The sequence below is a fragment of the Myotis nattereri genome (assembly GCF_964212035.1).
Source record: "Myotis nattereri genome assembly, chromosome: 4".
Taxonomy (NCBI): Eukaryota; Metazoa; Chordata; class Mammalia; order Chiroptera; family Vespertilionidae; genus Myotis; species Myotis nattereri.
In genome coordinates, this window is record NC_138079.1 from 82649337 (window position 1) to 82674559 (window position 25223).

At 51.4% G+C, this 25223-nt stretch overlaps 3 protein-coding genes across 3 annotated transcripts; 2 read left to right on the forward strand and 1 right to left on the reverse strand.

Annotated features, from left to right (window-relative positions):
* The first annotated feature begins 274 nt into the window (after positions 1-274).
* On the forward strand, positions 275-4184 carry VPS37D (VPS37D subunit of ESCRT-I). The gene is made up of 4 exons (XM_081090614.1): positions 275-460; positions 1809-1980; positions 2469-2551; positions 3095-4184. Exons 1-4 carry the CDS (start codon positions 323-325, stop codon positions 3455-3457), a joined length of 756 nt encoding a protein of 251 aa, XP_080946740.1. The 5' UTR covers positions 275-322; the 3' UTR covers positions 3458-4184.
* Positions 4185-11545: 7361 nt separating this feature from the next.
* Positions 11546-12226, reverse strand: DNAJC30 (DnaJ heat shock protein family (Hsp40) member C30; the record flags this gene model as incomplete). Its single annotated transcript, XM_081089819.1, has 1 exon — positions 11546-12226. One exon carries the CDS (start codon positions 12224-12226, stop codon positions 11546-11548), a length of 681 nt encoding a protein of 226 aa, XP_080945945.1.
* BUD23 (BUD23 rRNA methyltransferase and ribosome maturation factor) lies at positions 12053-24951 on the forward strand. Its single transcript, XM_081089818.1, has 12 exons — positions 12053-12482; positions 12581-12618; positions 14316-14411; positions 14498-14580; positions 14679-14775; positions 17596-17692; positions 18492-18542; positions 19504-19589; positions 19743-19788; positions 19958-20016; positions 24231-24326; positions 24473-24951. Exons 1-12 carry the CDS (start codon positions 12435-12437, stop codon positions 24525-24527), a joined length of 852 nt encoding a protein of 283 aa, XP_080945944.1. The 5' UTR covers positions 12053-12434; the 3' UTR covers positions 24528-24951.
* Positions 24952-25223: the final 272 nt, after the last annotated feature.

The window sequence follows — 25223 nt, forward strand, 5'->3', positions numbered from 1 at the left end:
GGGTGCGGAGAGAAGCCGCCTCAGCTATCCGGATGGCGGCGGGAGGATGGTTTTGCGGGCCGATCTGCGGGTGCGGGAGGCCCAGAGGGGCGCTGCATTGCCCGGTGGGCTGGGGTGCGGCTCGCCCCCTTTCCGCCCCACCCCCAGCCCCAACATCGCGGCCCCTTTAAGAGCGGGCAGGGCGCCCTCTGGCGGCGGAGCGGCGCGCGCGCGGCCGGAGCCGGAGCCGGATCCTGGAGCCGGAGCGGAGCGGAGCGGAGCCGGGGCGGAGCGGGCCGAACGGGCCGAGCCAGCAGCCGAGCTGGGGGCGCGGGCGGGCGGCATGTACCGGGCCCGGGCGGCGCGGGCGGGGCCGGAGCCCGGCAGCCCGGGGCGCTTTGGGATCCTCAGCACCGGGCAGCTCCGGGACCTGCTTCAGGATGAACCCAAGCTGGACCGGATCGTGCGGCTCAGCAGGAAGGTAGCGCGGGGGTCGCGGGTGGGGGGCGCGGGAATGGGCCGCGGCCTGCCGGACCTGCCGAGCAACCAAAGGGCCGCACGGGCCGGGCCGCGGGGCCGCCGGTGGGCGCGGGAGCCTGGCACGTACGAGTGGGCTCCACGGAGCCGCCCCCGGGGGAGGGGGCGCCCCGAGCCGGCCTGGGGCGGGTGGGGCGCCAGAGACCCGGGGAGGCGCCTATGCACCCCCGGGATGGCCGCGAGGCGTGTCCTACAGCGGATGCTCCAGGGAGGTGTGTTCTGGGGGGCAGGGGTGGTTGTGTTGTGGGGGGCCCTGGCTCGCACACCCACGTTCTGTAGGGCCAGAAAGGGGAGGCGCCTTCCATGGGGAGAACTAGGGGCCTGTGTAACACCTGGGAGGACCGACGGGGAGCGCCCGCAGCTGGAGGGTGCAGGAGGCGGCTTTGTGTCTTCCTTTGGGTAGGGGTGCTGGGAGCTGAGGTGCCTATTCCATAGGCCACCGTAAGAGAAAGTTGTATATTTCCCAGGCGATAGGCCGGGGCTGGTTGGCTGTGGGGGCAGAAAGGGAAAGTGTGTGTCGGAGGGAGGCAGGCAGGAGGGGCATAGGCATCCTACAGGGGACAGATGGAGGGTAGTGTGTTCTCCAGGGGCCGGGAGGGGAGGTGGGCACTCCTAGGAACAAGGAAACAGCATTCTCCAGGCCAGGGAAGAAAGGGGCTCTGCTTGCTGTAGGAGAAGGAGAGCTGGGAGGTGCTAGAGGACCTGGGAGGGAAAGGGGGTGTGTATTCCTTGGGGGGTGGGGATTCCCCTGGAGGGCAGAAGGACAGGTGAGAGGGGAGGACAGGGTGGCTTGAGGGGGTACTATGCAGGGACGGGGTGAGGGCCACTCTGGACAGCCAGAGCCGGGGTGGGAGTGTTTTCCGCACAAACACCTGAGGAGGAGGCAGACAAAGGCCTGGAATGAGAGGGAAGCTGCCCATGCATGGAAAATGGGACAGAGGAGGGCGGGGGACTCCTCGGGGACCTGAGCCGACATATTAATTGAAAAATTAAAAATTAACTAACATTTGTAGAGGCCTTCATAGTTTTCCTCTCTTCAGTCTCACCACAGCCCTGGAAGGTAGCGGGAAGGTAGCGGGTTTTCGCTTACTTTGTAGCGGAGGAGACTGAGGCCCAGGGAGGAAGCCCAAGGCAAAGCTCCTTCTGGGCCTCTTGCAGTCTCTCCACCTGTTGGCTCCCCATCCTGGGATTGGGGTGCTTTCAGCGTGACCCCGGGCACTGCTGCTCAGGGTGGCAGGAGGTGGAAGTGGCAGACTCCCTGAGTGCACCTCTTGGCTCTTCTCTGGTGGCAGTTCCAGGGCCTGCAGCTGGAGCGCGAGGCGTGCCTGGCCTCCAACTACGCACTAGCCAAGGAGAACCTCGCGTTGCGGCCCCGCCTCGAGATGGGTCGGGCAGCCCTGGCCATCAAGTACCAGGAACTTCGAGAGGTGGCCGAGAGCTGTGCGGACAAGCTGCAGCGACTGGGTGAGGGGACAGTTGGGAGAACTGCCTGGGAGGGTGGCAGTTGGCTCTCTGGTTGGCTGGCCTTGGGAAGTGCTAGGCTCTGAAAGGTGGGACTTGGGCAGACCTACTCCCCAGGCAAGTTTGAGGGGTGCTACTCCTGGAAAACTGAGTTGGGGAAGTGAACAGTTGGTGAGCAGAGCTGGGTTGTAGAGGCCAGATGGGGCCCTTGGCAGTGGGAGGAAAGGGGGCCCGATATCCAAGGGCCTGGGGTACTCTAGGAGACCAAGCCCTTGCTCCCTCTTTTGCACTAAGACTGGGGGCAGAACCTTGGGGGAAGGTGCACAAACTGATCCCAAGGGCATTGTACAGATGAGGAAACGGAGAAACAAACACAGTCACACACAGGGTTAGGGAGAGTCAGGATTGGGCCCTGGGACTATGGCCTGTCTGTCCTGGGGGACAGGCCCTGAGGGCAGGGGCTATTCACTCTGTCCCTCTGTGGCCCTCAGAGGAGAGCATGCATCGCTGGAGCCCCCACTGTGCCCTGGGCTGGCTGCAGGCTGAGCTGGAAGAGGCTGAGCAGGAAGCTGAGGTGAGGGGAGGGGAGGTGGGCCTGGGGACAGGAGAGAGACCCATCCTATCACCCCCCCACCTTCATTCTCATATTGCAGGCTTGAGAGCCCTTTCCCAGGAAGCCTGTCCTAAGTGCCAGGCCCCCAGGAGAGCCCCCTGTGAATGTCTCAGGGCAGAGTAGGCTGGGTCTACAGAGGAGCTGGCACAGACTTCTCAGCGCCGGGTTGGGAATATAGAGCTCAGTGAGTTAATGGAGGCGGGGAAGGAGGGGGCCTGGCCCTAGCTTTGATGGGCAACACCTAAGTCTACCTCAGTGGGTCCCCATCTCCGATAATGCCTCACATCTGACCCAGCAGGTCTGGTGATAGTAAGGAAATAGAGGCTTGAGAGTAGAGGACATTTGTCTGCAGTCACTCAGCAAGTCAGGCACGCCCAGGCTGGGACTCAGGTGGCTCTGTCCCCCAGCTGTGGTCACCATTAGAAAGGATTGGGGGGAGGGACAGAGGGCCAGTCCACAGTCTTGGTCATGCTCCTCCCAAACTGTGCCTTCCTCCCGTCCCAGGAGCACATGGAGCAGCTGCTGCTGGGGGAGCAGAGCCTGGAGGCTTTCCTGCCCGCTTTCCAGCGAGGCCGTGCCCTGGCCCACCTGAGGCGGACCCAGGCTGAGAAGCTGCAGGAGCTGCTGCGGCGCCGGGAGCGGTCTGCCCAGCCAGCACCCACTGCTGCTGTGGATCCCCCCAAACCTTTCCCCGCTGCAGCTGTCCTGCCCACCGGGGCTGGCCGGGGGCCACCAGCAGTGCCCCGAAACCTGCCCCCCTTGGACTCCCGCCCAGTGCCCCCACTGAAGGGCTCCCCCGGGTGCCCCCTTGGCCCAGCACCTCTGCTGAGCCCTCGGCCCTCGCAGCCAGAGCCCCCTCACCGGTAGGATCCAGGGTATGGCTCCCCAATGGGGGGCCCAGACAAAGTTGATGCGTGGCTCCTCCTCCTCCCCCACTGCCTGGGTGGGGGGAGGGGCAGGCCCCTCCCCTTGGCCTCAGGCAGGCCCTGGCCCTGGAGGCTAAGCTGGGGAGGAGGGTCACCTGGAAGATGCCCAGAGAGGGCTGGGGGTGGGTGGGCAGGGTGTTATGCCTCTGGCATTGAGGAAACTGCCTTTTTTTTGTCCCTGGCTGAGACCTCCCAGGTGATGAGCAAGACCCAGTGAAAGAACTTGACTCATGGCAACCTAGGAAGGTGCCCGCTCTCCCCAGGCCCTGCCTTGGGGGCCTATCACATCCTGCCACTTCACTGGGCTGGCACAATCAATGCCAAGGCTGATAGAAGTGTTTTCCATCATGTACTGAGCCTACCTTTCCCCCAGTCCTGGGGCCCACCACCTAGGAGCCAGGTGGTCAGGTCCCAGCTGCAGGTTCCAGGAAACCATGGCCCTGGGGCCCCACTCATGCTCCAGACACTGGGGCAATGGGGCAAGGTAGGCCAGGGGCTTCTGACCTGCACAGGTGAGAGTGGGCCATCCCCAGGAAAGACCATTCTGTATTTTTCTGTCCCGTCTCCTTAGAATGGAACCTTTTTGAGGGCAGGTCCTTGTCTTTGTATGTTCTGTCCCCAGCCCCGCTTCCCAGGGGCCGTCAATAAATGTGATGATGAGGATGACGATGCTGCGACTGCTCTCTGCTCCCTCCACCAGCCACTCTGCTGTTGCAGCCGCTCCATCCCAGCTCCTGCGCTTCCTATTCTTGAGATGCCTTTCCTTCCTCTCTGCCCGTCCAAAGCCCGCCTGTCCTTCAGGTCCAGCACTGCTCCTGCCTCTTCCATGAAGCCTTCTCTGGTTATCAATCTGTGGGAGACTTTCCTAACCCTTAACTTCCCGGCACTTCTGGCCAGAAGCACACTCTACTTCTTCACTGGTCTCCAATTGCCTCACCTGCACGCAATTTCTTTTCCTGGGTCATCTGTAAGCCCAATCAAGATGGTACCTGCTTCTTCTCTGGCCTGCCAAATGGTCACCGCCAGAGTGCTGGAGGGACTATCTAGTGCTGAAGGTATCTGTCTTCAGCTAGGGTGAACACTGGGTGGCCCGCTTGGCTGAGTGTGGGACAAGATGGGAAAGCAGCCCTAGCCAGTTTGGCTCAGTGGATAGAGTGTCGGCCTGCGGACGGAAGGGTACCAGCTTGATTCCGGTCAAGGGCACATGTCTCAGTTACAGGCTCCCCCCTGGCCCAGGCCCTGGTCAGGGCATGTGCAGGAGGCAACCAATTGATGTGTTTCTCTCACATCGATATTTCTCTCTTCCACTCTCGCTACAATCAATGGAAAAATATCCTCAGGTGAGGATTAAAAAATAAATAAAATAAAGAAGATGGGAAAGCAGAAACATGCCCCGAATCCGCTTAGGTCAAGTCTGATGAATGAAGTTTGGCAGGGAGGCACGGATGGCCTCACAAATAAGAGGGGACAGTCAGTGCTGCAGCAGCGAATGTGAACTTGCTCCACGTTCATGGGAATAAACCATCTACAAAGAGGGGAGTGTTGGGTTGGCTCAACTTTTCCCTGAAATCTTACACTCTAAGAGGGATTGCCAGAACAGCACATTTGCAGTAATAACGATAAGAAAGGCCTGAGACTAAGTCCCATGTGAAACAACTTAGGGATCCATGTGGGGCCAGAGGTCAGAGCCTAGACCAGTGGTCGGCAAACCGCGCCTCTCTTCGCAAGCCACATGCGGCTCTTTGGCCCCTTGAGTGTGGCTCTTCCACAAAATACCGACTTCTGCGCATGGGCCACAAAGTTTCAATCGCACTGTACGTCAATACCGAGACCCATGGTCGGCAAACTTCGGCTCACGAGCCACATGCGGCTCTTTGGCCCCTTGAGTGTGGCTCTTCCTAAGCCTTAGGAGTGCCCTAATTAAGTTAATAACAATGTACCTACCTATATAGTTTAAGTTTAAAAATTTTGGCTCTCAAAAGAAATTTCAATCGTACTGTTGATATTTGGCTCTGCTGACGAATGAGTTTGCCGACCACTGGCCCAGACCAATGGCGGAACCACAAGGAGCCAGATTTTGGCTCCTTATGAAGCTTTTAAGCCAGGGCTGCTACTGGAGGCAGGTGGTCCCCTTCTCTCAAGTTTTGTGGCTGCTTAATCTTTAGAGATGAAGGCAATAGTTGGGAGGGACGGGCCCACTGAACTTTTCAGAGCCCTTCACGCCATCAGATTTATCACACGGAGGCCCGGTCAAAGGAAGCATGGCTAGTGCCCACATGAGACCCTTCGTCCGTATGGCCTTGGTTCTACTCTCCTTACTGCTAGCACTTGAGCTGCTGGAGGCCGAGGGACACCAAACATCTCTGCCTGCGAGGACAACAGACAGAGCCGCTCTGGACAACCTCCTAAATGCTAAGCTCAGCTGGGGCAGGCTGGGTCCTTCTTGCCCTCGTCTCGCATTCTGGATTCAAGCTCACAGGCAGTTTGTAACTACAAGGAGGAAGGGGGCTAAGGTGGGCATGTCTGAGCCTTCCTCCGCTATCATGAATTGAGGAGCAGCCTCAAAAAAGCAGGGTTCAGCCTCCCCTCCCCAGGGCAAGTAAGAAGAGAAAGGAACGACCCAAGCAGTGGAGGGACAGAAGGGGAGAGAGAAGTGTTTCCATGGGACTGTACGGGGTCCTTCAAAGTCCTCCCCTACATCAGAGAGCTCAGACTGCTTTACAGGGCGTGGGGACTGAGGTCCCTCAGCGTTCAGCTCCAGCCTGAAAAAGACCAAGGCAGATGGGTACAGATATCGCCAGAGTGGAGTGGGCCTGGTTTGGGGCCATGGGAAAGGGTTAGAATTGGAGGGTTAATAAGTTGCATTAACTTCCTTGCTGGAAAATACATGGAATGTTCTGGGAGGTTGCAGGCAGGGCTCTCTTTCTAATTGAAACCCTCTGGAACTTTGTTCCCAGATTCTGGGGCTCCAGCGAATATTCCTGGCTATAATCCTCTGTGAGAGAGAGAACAAACTTAAGGTCTACATCAAGGAGCCCAGGAGTAAGGAACCACCTATTATCGACCAACAGAGCTTTTACAAACCAAAAGCAAACAGTTGTCCAAATAACAAAACTCCCATCCCTTTTTGATAAAAACAGAGCTCCTACCTCTCAAGAAAGTCTGTTATGTGCACCTCCTTGTTTAGGTATCACTAGCTCCTGCATATTTCCTTAAGCTTCTCCCCTTGTTTTCCAAATACAAAACATAACATTAAATGAGTTTTTGTTTTGTCTTGTTGCCAATCAAGGCTTACTGACCTAAGCAGGCCTGAACCAGAGTGGGCTCAACTCTTTACCACTGAATCATGTGGTCACTGCAAAACCACAGCTAGGAACTTGCCCCTCACCTCCAAGGTTAGAGAATTGAGTGGTTCCCAAGAACCAAGGTGGATTAGCTGTGGGTTTATCCCAATTTATATAAAGATTGTACATAAAAGACTGAGTGTAGGAATTGGGGTTATAGCACTCTGCAGAGGGAGGACCTCTGGCTTTGTCTAGGACAGTGATGGCGAACCTATGACATGCGTGTCAGAGGTGACACACGAACTCATTTTTTTGGTTGATTTTTCTTTGTTAAATGGCATTTAAATATATAAAATAAATATCAAAAACATAAGTCTTTGTTTTACTATGGTTGCAAATATCAAAAAATTTCTATATGTGACACGGCACCAAAGTTAGGGTTTTTCAAAATGCTGACACGCCGAGCTCAAAAGGTTCGCCATCACTGGTCTAGGACCTTACCACTGCTGTAGACCTCTTCAAAGATTCTTCTTGTCCCACATGAAAATAAGATTTACACTCTGCCTCCCGCATAAAGTGTAAGCTCTTACCTATGCTGTAAACTCAAATGTCTTGGGGGCCAGGAAAATCACAGAGGTGCAAAGCAGTTCATTCCCACAAAGAAATACACCCTCTCCCATCTTTTCTGGAAATGTACAGTCCTTTAAAAAAATTTCTCCTCTTGATATGGGATAGAGATATTTCTCTACTGTGGGCAAAATGGTGAAAGTATCAAGGCCTTGCATACTTTCCCTCTGATGATGGGAGTGCAGTGAAATGTAGAGAAATATCTTATCTCAAAGGCAGATGTCACAGCTTCTCCCAGGCACTAACGTGGTTATCTGAGCTCAATTGTGGCATAATTTTTTGAGAGAAGTCAGAAATCTAGATTTTCATGCAAAGCCCCATTATGAATGTTGGCTAGTTATTTTAAGACACTATGCCAGCCACAGCCAAACACTGTGTGAACCATGAATCTTGGTCTGTTCTTGGTCATTCTGAAACAAGCCTTCTTGTGTCTAGTAGCAGTGCCCTCCAGAACTGAAAATATGAATGCTGAAGAAGCAAAGGCAGGATGGGAGGGCCAACCTACCTCAAGACTAGTGAGTGTCAGGACCTCAGGTTCAGATGGCCTTAAGAGAGAGTGGCATGATGGCTAGGTGCATAGTGACACTATGACTTCATGATGCATGGTGCACTCTGCACTGGCTTCTTGGGGATGAGTGCAGAGTGTTCTCAGCATATGCAAGTTCATGTAGTCCAAACGCAGGTCCTTTACACAGAGGGACCCTCAGTTCTCTGCTCAACCCCTATGGCTGCCAGGGCTACAAGCATGGCCTGAGGGCGGCAAGGCCAGCCTTCTCCTAGGATCCTGGCCATGGCCGGGTGGCAGTGTGTGATCTCATCATAGGGTGGCAGTGTGTGATCTCATCATAGGGTGGCAGTGTGTGATCTCATCATAGGGTGGCAGTGTGTGATCTCATCATAGGGTGGCAGTGTGTGATCTCATCATAGGGTGGCAGTGTGTGATCTCATCAGAGGGCGGAGACAGAGAGGAGGCAAAGGCCAGGGGAGAGCCCACCTTTCCCGTGCACTGAATTCAAGAGAGAGGAATTCAAGTAGCACCACCACTTACCAGCTGTCCATTCTCTCAGCCTCTCTTCATGGGACCTGGTGACCTTCCAGGAAGCCCAAAGGTCCAAGACACAGTCTCCTACCCTCACGATGTTCCGAAAAGGGAATGTGATGGCCACTCATCTGGGCTCCACCCTTGCTGCCTCAGCCTCAGGCTATTACACACACACACACACACACACACACACACTGTACATACGGTTTTATATGTATGTGGAGTTAATAATGACTAAATGGACAATTCACTGGCTTTAGGCAGGCTATTCTTATACATTTTGGCTCATGCTAGAACCATTATAGTAGGTAAGGTACATCCTGTGAACCAAATGCTTAGAACCTCAGAAGGAAGCAAGAAATCCTACTCTCTCAGCACTGGGATGAGTAAAGGATTTCACTCGGCAACAAATAAAGGGCAACAGAGGGAAAAGCAGTTTGGCTTAGGGGAAATAAAGTCCTGATCAGGTCCGAAGACACTTGCCTAGACATGTACACCTTTGATCCTGTCCTGTCTGAGTCTCCCTGTTTAGGAACTGTGTGCTGCTCACTCAACTTTGTACTACACTTGCAACCTTATTCCCACCCCATAAGCATAGCCTGGGACAAGCTGGGCCCCTCTTGTCCATCTCCTGTCAAAAATGGACTAAAGCTGAGCATGTCTGAGCTGTCCTCTACGATCAGGAATTGGGGAACAGCGCCTAGAAGGCAGCTAATGTCCTCAGCCTGGTTCAGCCTCTTCTCTCCAAGGTAGGAAGGGAGAAATGTTACTATGGGGACAAGGTAACATTGGAGGGGCCCTCAAAAAGCCTCCCACACATCTCTCCTTCCATGAAAAGCTCAGACTCAGTTTAGGGAGGGTGAGGGGTGGGGTCTTACGGAGTTCAGACCTGGCCTAAAAATCCCTGAGGCAAGCAGAATGGCACTCTAGTTACAGGCCTAAGGAGAAACTGAGTTAGATGGTTAAAAATTTTATTGACTACCCTGCATGAAATATATATTCTGGAATGTTCCAAAAGTTTCATATTGCCTGAACCCACCCCCACCCCCCGCCCACCACACACACACAAACACACACACACACACACACCTGAAACCTCCTTGAGCTTTTTATCTATGTATTTCCATGTTCTGGGGCCCCAGGAAATGTTCTGGATTGTGATCTTCACAGAAAGAAAACAAACTTGAAAGGTCTATGTCAAGGAGCCATGCAAAAGGTCCCAGCTGTTACAGACCACTAGTGCTTTCACGAACAAGGCCCAAAAGAACTCCAACTCCTTCGATAGAATCCTGCCCAAAGGACGCTGTTATGCCCCAACTCCTTGGCTGGGAATCACTAGTTTCTGCATATTTTACTAAGCTTCACTTACTGTAGTTTATATTTCAAAAAGAACACTCAGCTGGTGCCATTTTGGGGCTCAGGCCACCTGGTTTTCCAGATTGACCGAATAAATTCACAATTCTTTACCAAAAAAGAGAACACTCTCCCTCTTGTTTTTCAAATATGAAACATAATAACATTAAATCTTCTTTTTCAAAGTACGTATGCCTCCCCCCCCCCCCCCCCCCCCAAGATCAAGGCTCACTGAGCACAGTGGGCCTGAATCAGGGTGGGCTCAAATCTTTACTACTGAACCGTGTGTGGTCACTGCAAAGCCATGATTAAGGGCTTGTCCCCCGACATCTAAGGCTAGAGAGAATCGGAGAGCCCAAGGTGAACTAGCTATGGTTTGACCCCAATTTATACAAGGATTTCACACAGGAACTGGTATTACTATACCAAAGCACCTCTGGCTTTGTTTAGACTCTAGACTTAGGCCTGTGCCCTTGCGGTAGATCTCTTGCAAAGGTTCTCCTATCCCACAGCTTTACACGCAGCCCCAGCGCGTCAATCTCCGAGCACTGACAATCGCACAGCCATGCACTCCCCATGGGCAGTGACTCCGGGTTAAGAGGGCCTGACTACTACTGCTCTAGGCAAGTGAGGACTGGCCAAGGGCTGAGCACAAATTAGAAGCGGAAAAAAGCCTCAGGCAGTTCTCAACCAGGGGTTTCCACCACAGGCCTCCTCGTCCTCAGCAGTCCCACCAACTCCGCACTCCCAAAATTCCCCACAGCCTCAAGCAACCGTGTTTCGGGGACTTGGCCTGCACCGCCTGCAATAAGCACGCAAGACAAACAGCAGGGGCCACACTCAGAGGAGCTGTTTCTGGGAGAGGACTGGCTGCACTGTTAGGGACGGGGCCAGCTGGTAAAGGGAGAACCAGGCGACAGGTCCACTATCCCAGGGATAAACCTGACTCCACTAGCATGTTTTAACCATTGAGCCCATTCCAACTGTGGACAATAAAAGTGTGACAAACCTCAAGAGAGCAAATGGTTTGCTCTCTGCCGTCATGTCCACAGAGTAACTTTCTTCAAGGTCATATGATAAGTATGGGCTCAGGAACACTCATTCTTTATGCTCCACGACCTTGCTTTTCCCGACTCCCTCATGCCAACAGCAGAAGCGGGAGAGGGGTTTGGGGCTGACCATCGCAAGGTTTCTATATGTCACATGTGTAGCCTGTGTCGGGTCTCACCTGTGGCTTGGGGAACTCACAGAAAGACAAGGTTGCACACCTCAGAATTTTTCTTTTGGCCGCTAACAACTGGCCACATTGCACGTTTCAAGGTTACAGAGCTCCATGGCACAAACACGGGGCCGGAGCAGACATTTCCTTGCTCAGAGCTCGACAATAAAGCCAGAGCCCAGTGTTCCAGAAATTGACAACCTCCGGAAGGCAACCCCTGGAAGCAGGCACCCAGGGGACTCCAGGAAACTCTTCACTCTCGGGCCTTCAGGGCTGTCCACATAGGGGTCTCCTTCTCGGGCACCGAAAAGCCTCCTTTTCCTGGACCGCAGGGAAGAGGAGGTGCGGGTCAGAGGCTAAGCTGGGCGAGCGGGGAAGCGAAGGGGGAGAGCGGTTCCTTCGGACCCCAGCAGAGGTAGACTGTGGAAAGCGAAGGGTTCAAGACGGGAAAGGCCGTTTTCTGGGGTCGGGCTGGGGGGCTGCTCCCCTCGCCTTCTCCCGCGATTAAGAACGAATGCCTATGACGATGAAGACGGCGAGGAGAAAGACGACAAAAGTCGTGTCTCGGATCTCGTCCCAGCCCAAGCCCTTCTTGGCCCGATCCTCCTGCTGCTTGCGCAGGGCCTCCCGCCGGGCCCGCAGGCGGCGCTCCCGCTCCAGCTGCTCCCCGTAGTGCGCCTGGTAGAAGGCGTCGAAGTTGAACATCGTGCGGCCGGCCCCCGGCGCGGCCTGACCCGAGCTGTGGGCGCGAGAGGCGGGCGACGGGGTGCGGGCCGGGCCGGAGTCCGCGGAGGGCGCCGCGGAGGGCCGGACGCCGGGTCCGCGCAGGTCCATGTCGCTGAGCAGGCCGCGGTCATACTTGCGGCGCAGGGTGGCGCTGCCCAGCACCACGTAGGCCTGGGAGATACGCGTGAAGCGCTCGGCAGCCTCGGCGCTCCCCGCGTTGCGGTCCGGGTGGTAGAGGAAGCTTTGCCGGTAGTAGGCGGCCTTGATTTGCGCCTGCGTCGCCGAGGGCGGGACGCCGAGCAGCTCATACAGGGCCGTGCGCGAGTACGGGCCGTCGCCCCGGGAGTAAGTCCTCGCTTCTAAGCCGTGGCAGGACACCCGGCTTTGCGGGGGCCCCCGACCCCGCCACAAGCTCCACAATAACAAGCGCGGCCACCTTGGATCGTGTCGCGCTGCCATCTTGCATGGGTCTGGAGGGCGGTGCAAAGGTCACCTGGCCAATGGGAGGCCCGCGTTGTTCGCCGAGCGTCATCCTGGTAGCCAATCGCGTAGAAGAGGAGGCGGGGAGAGGAGTGGAGCATGCGTATTACGGGGCAGGCGCGGCGCTGATGCTCTACACTCCGGACTCGGGAGCCCCTAGCAGCGGTGGTGCGGTCGAAGCGTGGGTATGGCGTGTCGCGGGCGCCGACCGGAGCACGGCGGACCCCCGGAGCTGGTGAGCCCTGCGGCCCTCGGGCGCCCTTCTGTCTTAGAGAAGCTCGGCGTTTCGATTTCTCCCCCTTACTACCCTTTTCTCTTTCTCTTTTCCCGCAGTTTTACGACCAGAATGAAGCCCGGAAATACATGCGCAAGTAAGGCAGCCTGGCTATTGCGCGGCGTCGGGGGTGGGGACCCGCAAGTTGCCCTCATTTGGGGCATTGCTTGGAGAACGTGAAGAATTTGGGGCGGTTGGGGTGGGAGGAAGGGACCTGGGTTGATCCCATTTTTTACACTGGCCAAGTCAGCTTTAGTTAAACCTCTGAACCCTCTGGGCCTCAGTTACCGCAGCATTAATACGGGAGTGATTTTTATCTGGGTTTTCAGTTTATTGTGGCAACTTGTTTTACACATGTAGTAAAATAGGCAGGAGGCAGTGGATATGTGTAAGTGGTTAATGATATTGGGGGAAAGGAAATGTTCATAAATGTTTACTGGGTGCCCCTATTTGCATAACCTCGCTAAATCCTCTCGACAGCTGTTGGTGTAGTATCTGAATTTCATGGAGGGTAGTTATTTCTGTAACTAGGTGAAGGCTAGAACAGACTTCCAGACCTGTCCTTTCTGATAAACCAGCCTGTAGAAGAGTCCGCAGATACCTGATCTTTGGAAAGCCAGATATAATATAGACCTATTCTGTGCTACGGTAACCAGTAGCCATCAGTGTCTGAATTACTTAGCATGAAGAAAATATAAAATATTTTATTGATCATTTTTATGTTGATTACGTGTTGAAATAATTTGAGCATGTTGGGTTAACACGTTAAGCGCCCTGTCAGTCACTGGTGACTGACACTATACTTTCCCTCCGGAAGACAAAACAGGCTGGGCCCTTAACATGTTAAAATTATTAGGTACATTGGATTTGGTTAATTATTAGTTAATTTTACATATTTAATTTCATTTTAACTGTGGCCACTGGAAAGTCATGTGGCTTGTATTATGATTCTCCTGGACAGCACTGCTGTAGATTTTTGTTGTGATTCTTGATCCTGATATCTGAGGTCACTATGGTGGATAATTCTTCCAGAAAACTGGTTCTCTCTCTTTTTTTTTTTTTAAATATTTTTTCATTGATTTCAGAGAGGAAGGGAGAGAGAGAAACATTAATGATGAGAGAGAATCATTGATTGGCCGCCTCCTGCGTGCCCACCACTGGGGATCAAGCCTGCAACCCACGCATGTGCCCTGATGGGAATTGAACCCATGACCTCCTGATTCATAGGTCGATGCTCAACCACTGAGTCACGCCAGCCAAGCCAAAAACTTGTTCTTAAATAAAACTACATCAAAGCCTGATAGATTTGAAAATGCCCAATGGTTGGTCATTAGTTAAGTGATTTGTTCCCTTTAGCTTTGCATCAGGTGCAGTTATAATTTGTGCCACAACAAAATAACATGTCGCTGTTATTGGGGTTACTTTTAAATAGTTATAGTTGAGCCCTGTCCAGTTTGGCTCAATGGATAGAGCATTGGCCTGCAGACTGCAGGGTCCCAGGTTCGATTCCTGGTCAGTGCACATGCCTGGGTTTCGGGCTCGATCCCCAGTAGGGGGTGTGGTGTGTAGGAGGCAGCCGATCAATGATTCTCTCATCACTGATGTTTCTCTCTCTCCCCTTCTCCTTTCTTCTCTGAAATCAATAAAAAAAATATATATTAAATAGTTGTAGTTGAGTTTGTTGACCAGGAAAGAGCACCTTGTTCTTTTTTCCTAGAAGATCTTGGGTTTTTTTGGTCTGGGTACAGTTTTAGCTCAGAGCCTTACCACTTGTGTGTGTTTCTGCCTTCCTAGCTCTAGGATGATTGATGTGCAGACCAAGATGACTGGGCGAGCATTGGAGCTCCTTGATCTGCCTGATGAGAAGCCCTGTTTCCTGTTGGATATTGGGTGAGATCCTGGGGCCCAGTCAGATTCCCCAGGTTGTGGGGCATCTTTGCTACTCACACTGTTGAGTCCCTGTTTGTGTCTTCCAGCTGCGGCACTGGGCTGAGTGGAGATTATCTCTCTGATGAGGGGCACTATTGGGTGGGCATCGACATCAGCCTTGCCATGCTGGGTAAGTATGTTCTGTTTAGCACTGGGGTGGCTACCCTCACGAGTGTGGAGCAGCTATGCATATTGTCTGTTTCCCTCACTTGCTCTTCTGCGATGCAGATGCAGCTTTGGACCGAGAAGCACAAGGAGACCTTCTTCTGGGGGACATGGGCCAGGGCATTCCCTTCAAACCAGGCTCCTTTGATGGTTGTATCAGGTAAGAGTCTTCATGCTTTGCTCTTCGTTCTGCAGACCTGCTTCCCACACCTGGCTGTGCAGCAGAGTCACGTGGGAAACTGAAAATTATACATCCTGTGTGATTTTTAGGTTAATAAGGTTAGAGCAAGGCCCCAAAATAGGTATTTTTTGTATTTCAAAACTATCTACTGTGATTCTCTTGCACTGCCAGAGGTTCAGGCACCTCTGACACAGTTTCTCTGTCTGCTTTGATTGTGTGGTAGGAGAAGGGTGGTCTTCTGGGCCACTAGCAGTCATCGTGGAGGCCTGGTGGCCATCTTGGGGGGCCTGGTGGGCAAGCGTGTCAAACTCAAAGGCTAACAAGGGCCAAATAAGATTTAAGTTTTATGTGGGCCACAATAAAAAAAAAAGCTTCAATTTTCATGGAAACGTAGGTTTATTTCCATAGAGACATGCTGAATACAAAGGGCTGAAATAAATGAGTAATCATTAACACAAACTAATAGAACATTTTAATAAAAATTAATATTTTTTTCTTGAACATTAACTTACCAGACACTGAATAACTGCACAAATTGATAAACGTGGCTCAAATAAACCTATTTTTCTTGTTCTCCGAAAGCGAAATATTTCCTGTTGCGCACACCAAACAAGTCAGTGCAAGACTAATGACATGACAATCAGCTGCTAAAATATTCGCTGCTAGTATTAGTGGAGAGAAATGGTGCACCCACGAGTAAGGCATGTAAGGGAAATGAATGCAACACGATTATAGTAGTCATTAGCGAACGTTGTATTTCGTTATTAATAACTAGAGGCCAAGTGCACGCAATTCATGCACTCTGGGGCAGGGGGGAGTCCTTCAGCCTGGCCTGCACCCTCTCGCAGTCCAGGAGCCCTCGGGGAGCGGGCCTAAATCATCAGTTGGATATCCTTAGTACTGCTGCGGAGGTGGGAGAGGCTCCCGCCACCATTGCTGCACTTGCCAGTCGTGAGCCAGGCTTCTGGCTGAGTGGCGCTCCCCCTGTGGGAGCGCACTGACCACCAGGGGGCAGTTCCTGTGTTGAGTGTCTACCCCCTGGTGGTCAGTGTGTGTCATAGTGATCAGCTGTTCTGCTGTTCAGTCAATTTGCATATTAGCCTTTTATTATATAGGATTATGTATAACAGGATATTGTAAAAATTAAGTTATGAAATTTTTATTAAAATGCATCTTACCATTATATTGGCTGGGCTGCAGAAATATTCGTGGGCCGCGAGTTTGACATGCTTGTTGTACAGGCTGCTGTGGAGTTTGAAAATAAAATTGTCCCTGTCATGGTTAATTAGCTGCTAAAAGATATGGACTGGTTAAACACAAGGCTGAGTGTGGGCTGTGCACTGGGGAGTCATGGGACCACCTGAATTGTGAAGAGAAAAGCACAGGAAAGCCATGGCTGGTGGCTCAGTTGATTGGAATGTCCTGAACACCAAAAAGTGGCAGGTTTGCCCTAACTAGTTTGGCTCAGTGGATAGGGCATCGGCCTGCGAACTGAAGGGTCCCAGGTTCGATTCCGGTCAAGGGCATGTACCTTGGTTGCGGGCACATCCCCAGTAGGGAGTGTGCAGGAGGCAGCTGATCGATGTTTCTGACTATCCCTCTCCCTTCCTCTCTGTAAAAAATCAATAAAATATATTTAAAAAAACAATAAACCAAAACCCCCCCCCCCCCCCAAAAGTGGCAGGTTCGATCCCCAGTTGTGATGCGTTCAGGAGGCAATCTATTGAAATTGTTCCTCTCCCTTTTCCTCTTTCTAGAATCAATTTTTTTTAAAAAAAAGCTTTAAAAAGAGCACAGGCAAGCTTTGAGAAAGGAGGGGTTAGGGTTGGGTCTTGAAGGGTGGGAGGAATTTGGAAAATCAAGGAGGGTTTCTGAGTGAAGGAATAGAGTCTGAGAGATCGTGGGCATGAATGAAAGATTTCATAGAAGTTGAGATTATGTAGACTTGGGTCCTAGAAAATTTTTTTGTTATTGTTAATCCTCACTTGATATATTTTTCCATTGATTTTTAGAGAGAGTGGGAGGAAGGGAAGGGAGAGAGAGAGAAAGAGAGAAACATCCATGTGAGAGAAGAGACATTGATTGGTGCATGGGCTGGCACTGTAATCACTGAGTCACATTGGCTAGGGCCTGTGTTTTTTTTTTTAAAACTCCATCCTAAGAAGTTGGGGCTTTATTCAGTAGTTCTTTGTTTTAGGAAGATTGTTTAGAAGAAGAGAGGAGAGATAGGTTGTTGAAACAATTGAGGTGGTCCTAAGTGCTGACCTAGGAGAGTGGTGGAGGAAAGTCAAAGCTTGGAGAGGCAGTGGGACACGTCAGCAGGGTTTGTTTGGGCTTCTGTGAATGGGTTGGGCGTTCACAGCACCGAGGAAGGGAATGCCAGAAAGAAGGACATAGTAGCTGCTTGAAAATTTAAGTAGAAGGCACTGGTTTTGGAAGAGAGTGCGTGAATGGCTTTGTAAGTGCTATAAAACACGTTCCCCTTGATTTTGGAGCAAGGGAGTGTGAAAGGGTAGGTGGCAGAGAGCCTTGATATGATGAGTAATTTTGAACTGAGATACATGTAGAAAAAGGTTGAGAAACTGTTTCTCTGGACTGACTTCAAGGAAGTTAATGCCGACCTTCGGGAAACCCTGTTTGGTCCAGTGTTGTAGAATAGTCACCTGGAGTGGACCTGCACATGCCAAGAAAGGGAGTGGCGGGGCGTTTTACCTGGACATCCAGCGTGTGTGGTGTATGAGTCCTGACGAGGCAGGGGTGTGCTGGCCACTTGCCTGACTAGGTCCCTTCCTGTTTCAGCATTTCTGCTGTGCAGTGGCTCTGTAATGCTAACAAGAAGTCAGACATTCCCGCCAAGCGCCTGTACTGCTTTTTTTCTTCTCTTTATTCTGTGCTGGTGAGTATAAGATCTCCCCATCTGGCTGGCCGCCTATCCCTCCCTTGCCCTGCAGTTAGAGTGATGAAGTGGAGTCCCATGGCAGGGCTGTTCAGGTGGGACTGCATGGGGTGGCAGAACCTTTTTGTGATCCGCAGCCTGAACAGAGAATTCAGTGGGCTAACACTCCCTAATGAAATGCAAAAGGTGCTGATGTCAAAATATGAGACAAGTTAAAATTCCTGTGTCCACTGTGCTGAATTTTCATCAGAAGTTGGTTTGGGGACATAGACTTCACAGAATGAGGACAGGGACATCGTGTCCAGGACACACAAGGCATATCTTTCAGAGTGCCCACATCCTTCAACTCCCACCCCTTGCTCCTCCCTCTGCTGATGCTCAGATGGGGAGCAAGGTGGTGTTTGCCTCTCTGCTGAGATGCTCTTCCCTCGTATGTTTGAATGACCAGCTCCCCCATATATTCAGGTCTCTGCTCAAGTGTCCCTCTAAGAGAGGCCTTCCTTGAACCAAAAGTAAACTCATTAGTCTCGTCACTCACAATCCCTTTGTCCTCCTAAGTTATTTTTCTTTTTGGCTCTTAATCACTACTGTAAATTAGCCTGCTTCCTCTGCTAAAAAGTGAGCTCCAAAATTTCAGAGGAGAGGCTCTCTCTTTTGTTCATAGCTGTAACCTCAGCCCTAAGAACAGTGCCTTGCGCATAATGGGAACTCAGATGGCAGTGAATAAGGAAGGGAGGAGAGTCTGGGTCCTGACCCCATGGGATACTTGTAAGACAGTGATTGTTTCTGTTTCTTGCAGGTCCGTGGAGCCCGAGCTGTTCTGCAGCTATACCCTGAGAACTCGGAGCAGGTGAGCCTCTTGGCTACTAGAGGTGCAGGGAGGTGGGAGGGGCCCAGAACAGGTAAACTGTTCGTATCCTGCTCCTCACTCACCTGCCCTCCTACCGTTGGGAAGTGACAGAATAGGATCCTTATGCTCGTTGGTGGGAAAAGGAGAGAATGAGTATCTGAGAGTGGTTCCTGTGGCTCCTGATGACATATTTTATGATCTGATATCCCAAGGAGGAGTGGTGGGTGTGGAGTAGGGTTAATGTGATATATTAACTGATTTCCATAACCAAATATATAAATAGGGGTGGGGGACTGAGAGAACATCAGCAGTTGTCTGTTCTAAGGAGTGTAATGCAATATGAAGGAGGAATGAGGAGGTTGGAGTTACTGACCTTGAAAGACAAGTTGTGCCCTGGCCGGTTTGGCTCAGTGGATGGAACATCGGCCTGCGGACTCAAGGGTCGCGGGTTCGATTCCGGTCAAGGGCATGTACCTTGGCTGCGGGCATATCCCCAGTGGGGGGTGTTCAGGAGGCGGCTGATCGATGTTTCTCTCTCATCGATGTCTCTGACTCTTTATCCCTCTCCCTTCCTCTCTGTAAGAAATCAATAAAATATATTTAAAAAAAAAAGAAAGAAAGACAAGTTGTGAGCTGTCCCTGACTAATACCATGAATGAATCTGCCCCCAGTATTGGCCATTCATTTCTTGAGATTTGAGTGGGTAGATGGTTCCCTGGGCTACAAAGTGAGACTTGCTTGTTCTGTAATTCCCTTGAGGGGGCTGTATGCCATGGCTGGTTCTAGCCTGCACTTTCCTCTGTGTGGCTTTTGGGGACTCTGAATTGGGAACAGTCTAATAAAGAAGACCTTTAGTTCTCCCAGGCACTGTCCATCCTGGAACCAGACTGGCTGAAGAGGAGTAAGGGAAAGCAGTGTGCTCCCCCAGCTTCTCTCTGATTCACCAATGTTCTCTCCGCAGTTGGAGTTAATTACGACCCAGGCCATCAGGGCTGGTTTCACTGGCGGTGTGGTGGTGGACTACCCCAACAGCGCCAAAGCAAAGAAGTGAGTGCTGCGGGCCATGTGCTGCTGGCGCTGCTGGGTAGAGGCTGGTGGTGTGGACCAGAGTAGTAGTGCAGGAGGCACTGCTGGAAGGGAAGGTGAGGACTTGACTTACACTGCAAGGCTTTATGAGTCCTTGAACTTTTCTTGTTTTAGGTTCTACCTCTGTTTGTTTTCTGGGCCATCAACCTTTCTGCCAAAGGTGAGGGACCCTGAGTTTTTGGGTGTGTGTCTTTTGGGTTCCCTTCTTGTGAGGCTGGGCCTAGTACCTGTGGAAAGGGCTTAGGCTTGGTGGGTGCCCAGGCCTTTCAGGGTAGGGCAGATGGGTTTAGAGATCTCCAGAATCTCTAAAAGCACTTTGGTTTCTACAGGGCCTAAATGAAATTAAGGAAGAAGAGGAGGCAAAGGAATCCACATTCACGAACAAGAGGTAAAGCGAACTGTAGGTGAACCTGCCTAAGGTTCAGGGAGTTACTGCCGCTAGGTTTCTTAGACATGGCAGAGGAAGCTGGAGGTGGCAAGACCACTCCATTTTTCTCTGCTTTCACCAAGTTCCGGGCTCAGATGTGACAGTGACACCAAGGTGGTAATAGAACCAGGAACCCCTTGTTCCAGCGCCTGCTACTGTCTAAGGCTGGGATGTCTGTAAGCAGCCTTGCAGCCTTACTGTCTGCCTTTCCTATCGCCATGCCTGACAGGCTGTCCCCTCCTTCCCTAGGCTGCCTCCGCCACCTCTGTCCTGGCCCCCATCCCCTCTTGGCCCCTGTGACTATCCTTTCTCTGCATCCTCGTCTTTACTCTCCTGGGCTATTTGCATCAGTTTACAAACATGCTACACAATTTCTCATGTCTTCTAAGAGATTATCCCTTTACTTCTTAACAACTCCAAGCTACCACCCTGTTTATTTGCTTCCCTTTATATCACAAAACTCCTCATATCTGCCTCTTGCTTTCTCCCCTACTATTCTCTCAGTCCTCTTCTCTGGCTTACACTTCTGTCTCATCACAAATTGCTCTTGTCAAGGCCACCACCAACCTGTCTTGCCAAATGTATGGTCACTTCTGTTTTTTCCCCTACTTTATCCTTATTTTTTTTTTTTTTCATTAATCCTCAACCCAAGGATATTTTCCATTGATTTTTAGAGAGAGTGGAAAGGAGAAGGGGGGTGGAGAGGAGGGGGAGAAAGAGAAAGAGAAACAGAAACATTGATGTGAGTCACATTGATTGGTTGCCTCTCCCACATAAGCCCTGCCCAGAGCTGGGGATAGAACATTCATCCCAGGTATGTGCCCTTGACTGGAAATTGAACCCTTAACACTTTGGTGTGTGGGCTGACACTAACCACTGAGCACACTGGCCAGGCCTTTATCCTATCTTAACTTGCCTGCTCAATAGGACCTGACTCAGCCCATCACTGTCTTAACACTTTCCTTACTTGGCCTCCCACTCACTATCATGGTTTTCTCTTAACCTTACTGGTTGTTCCTTCTCAGTTTACTCTGCTGGCCCCTCTTCTAGAGCAGCGGTCGCCAATTGGTGGTCCACGGACCACTGGTGGTCCATGAGGTCCAAGAGGTTGGCGACCGCTGTTCTAGAGCACTCGGGGGCCCAACCTGGACCCCTTCTCTCTCTGCATGGCCTTAAACACCAAGTACAGGTTTATAACTCCCAGATTTATATCCTTGGCTTCAATTCCACCTCTGATTGCCAGCCCGCCTTCTGAGTATCCATACCTGAACTTCCCACCCTGTCCATACCTGAACTTCCCACAGATGTCTCGAACAAAACAGAGCTCTGGGTTTGCACCCCCAGACTTCCTTTGTCCATTCTTTACCATTCTCACTTATTCTTACCTTCCTTACCTCTCATAGCCAATCGTCCGTCTGCAAGTCCTGCACCCTTCTTCTCAATGTATATCCCAATTCCAGCCCTTTCCCCACTCCCACCTGGTCTCAGGTCACCACCAGTCTTGCCTGGATTACTGAAAGCAGCTCCATGTGTCTCTGCTTCTAGTATTTGTTTCTTCCCATTTACTTTCTGCGCAGCAGCAAGACTGATTCTTTCCTTTTTCTTTGTTAAAAAAAAATCTTGCCATTTTTCTTTTCCTTATCTTTAGTTCAGTTCTCCTTACCTTTATTTTCCTTAACACCTTTTTTTTTTTAAGTATATTTTATTGATTTTTACAGAGAGGAAGGGAGAGGGACAGAGAGTTAGAAACATCGTTGAGAGAGGAACATCGATCAGCTGCCTCCTGCACACCCCACACTGGGGATGGGCCCGCAACCAAGGCACATGCCCCTGACTGGAATTGAACCTGGGACCCTTCAGTCCACAGGCTGATGCTCTATCCACTGAGCCACACCAGTCAGGGCTTCCTTAACACCTTTAACTGCTCTAAATCTTGGCTATTTGTATCCCCAACTAGAATGAAAACTTGGTGGAGGCTGGTATTATGGGCCTGCCATCAGAAGAGTATCTTGTTAATTAAAGATGTTCAATATTTGTTGAACACATAATTACAAGATAGTGAAGGAGTTATTTCTTAGTTCTGGTTGATATGGGTGGAAGGTGTTAAGACTTTGAAGACATTTAAGAGGAAAAATGGGCAGAGAATTGAATGAGTTTAGAAGGCCCACCGGTAGTGAAAATCATGATTGTACTTTGTGTCCAACACAGATTTATGCTGTCTGATCGCTTGTCCCTCAGTAGTCATCTCTCTTAGCTTCCTTTCTCAGCCCATTCCCCATGGGGACTTAGCTCTTCTAGATGTTTTCTGCTCTAGGGCACCCACCACTTGCCCCCAGTGAGTGATCCCATTTCTTGCTTCACAGAGGAAGTACAAGCTGTTAACTCCTTCCATCCATCTTAGGATCCCTCTTGTCCTCACACCGGTGTTTATAGACTATATGTCCTAACTGTAAACTTGGGTAAGTTTTGTGACCTGAGCGTCCATTTTTCTATTAAAAAAGGGGGGAATATTGCCACCCTCTTGGGCAGTGTGTTGTGTAGAGAGTATGTTTGTTCAGGACTCAGCACAGTGCCTGGCACAGACACCTTGTCTCTCCTAGTTCTGCAGGCTCTCACTCTTCCCTTCAGAGTCCCCAGACTGCCTATTAGAAGTATTATTGGGATTCTCCCATTACTATCACTTCTCTCTAATCACATTCTGGCCACTTATAAATAGGTGAGTGTAAAAGTTTCTAAAATCTTTACTTAGCCCTGGCTGGTGTTTCTCAGTGGTCAGAGCATCGACCTGCTCACCAAAGGGTCGCAGGTTCTATTCTCAGTTAAGGGCATGTACCTTGGTTGCAGGCTCGATCCCCAGCCCTGGTTGGGTGCATGTGGGAGGCTGCCAATATGTGTGGCTCTCTCACATCAATGTTTCTTTTCCCCATACCCCCCACAACCCCACCCCCTTCCACTCTCTAAAAAATCAATGGAAAAAATATCCTTGGGTGAGGATTAACAAAACAAAAAAACTTTACCTACTTTATACATTTCTTTTGCATCAATATTGTTCCACTCGTGCATTCCTTAATTCTTGCTATCTGGCCTCCAGCCTGCCAGGAAATGGTGGTCACTTAAATGGCAAGCATCCTTGCTTGGTTTGGGTTATGCTGGAAACAGTGTAATCCCAACTGCCAGGTGGGGCAGTGGATAGGGAGCCCAGGCTGTTCCGTTCTCAAGGCCTCTTTTCCCTGGGGCTGCAGGGGGTTTCCTTTCTCCTCAGCCAGGGCTGGAGGCCAAGATCAACCCTTGAGGGTTATTGTCAGGGCTGTCACGAGCTGGGCAGCCTTGTTTTCCTACTTCAGACATTTATTGCTGGGAGCCCCTATCTGATGGGGTCTGCTGACCTCACCACCAGACTAGGGCCTTTAGGGGCAGCAGTGGACATTGGGCCTCTGACTTTCTATGGATATTGCTAGGCTCTTGTGAACCAATCCTGGCCCAGGTTGCCCAAAAAGTAGCCTTGCCCCCTGCCTGCTCCCTAAGCAGGATGTGTGCAGACCCAGTAATTGGTCACCTACTGCAGATATGCCTGCAAGTGAGTGGGGCCTTGCACCTTCTGCCCTCCTATATAAATTGCTTTTGACCCCAGTGGATGGTACCAGGATGGAGGTGGTGGTGGAGTGGGGTGGTTCAAAGATACAACTTTTATTGTAGAACTAGAAGCCTGGTGCACAAAAGTTTGTGCACTCAGGGGGGTCCCTCAGCCTGGCCTGTGCCCTCTTGCAGACCAGGAATTCTTGGGGGATGTCCAATTGACGGCTTAGGCCTGATCCCATGGGGAGCGGGCCTAACCGCAGTTTGGCCTCCCTCTGTGGGAGGCGACTGGCAGGGCAGTCAGGGGAACGGCACCGGCCAGTGAACGGCCAGCACCCCCCACCCCCCCATCACCATCTCTTCCCTCTGCCTGCTAGCACCTGCCTTGGCTGGCCTGGCCCTGCCCACCCACTGGCCCCGCCCCCCACTGACTGGTTGTTCTGCTGTTCAGTCAATTTACATATTAGGCTTTTATTATATAGGATGGGCATCTAAGGCCCCTAACTCAAAGGAAGTTCACCATTTTTTCCTGCCTGGATTAACTTGGGTGCCAGTCAGGCTGTTCCATCCATCATTTCACAGCCGTGTCTCCGGCACAGGGTCCCATACAGGATTGCACGGAGCGGGGTGGTGAGGAAGATGAAGACCCGGGAGTGGGTGCTGGAGAAGAAAGAGCGCCGTAGACGCCAGGGCAAGTGAGTACCTGGGCCAGGGGTAGGCTGCTGCGGATAAAGGGAGGTCTTGACCGGTAAAGGCTCACCTACACTTGACGGGGTCCCAATAGTACTTTGTTCTTTCTTCTGAAACTCTTCTATTCTTCCTGCCCGTTATTTCTTCACAGGGAAGTCAGACCTGACACTCAGTACACCGGCCGCAAGCGCAAGCCCTACTTCTAAGCTGTTAGCTGCACTGAATGGTGGGACAGCTCGGGGTCCACACAGTGGTGAGCTGTGCCATCCGGCTCAGGCACTGCCTCTGGAAAGCTTTATATATTGAAGTATCTACTCCATCAGCTGACAAAAGAGTGTCTAGAAAAGTCTAATAGCCCTGACCAACATGGCTCAGTGGTTAGAGCAGCCTGCACACCAAAAGGTCATGGGTTCGCTCCCTGCCCCTGGTTGGGGTGTGTGCAGGAGGCAGCCAATTGATGTGTGTCTCTCACATCAATGTTTCTCCCTCCCATTGTCTCTGAAGAAGCAATGGAAAAAATATCCTCAGGTGAGGATTAACAACAGCAAAAAAATCTAATACTATTTTCTTCATTAAAGTTCTAACGGCATCTTATTTTGTTGTAAAAGTAATAAACCACTTTCTATGGAACTCTGGCATTTTCCAGCTCTATGGTCCTAAACAAATTTAAGTTCCTCTGTTGGTGGTAGGTACCACTTGATTCCACGGGTCCAAATTAGAACTTAAGAGTGCTTTTATACACTTAAAGGAATAGGTAGATTTCTTTAATTTAGGCAAACTTGGGAAGGACGGACAGGATGAAATGCATCCAAAGTACCTATTGGCCTGAGGGAGGAGGCTGGGGTCATTTGCCTCGAGCCCCTCCCCATATTGTCACACACATTCACCTTTAAGTCCTAAGG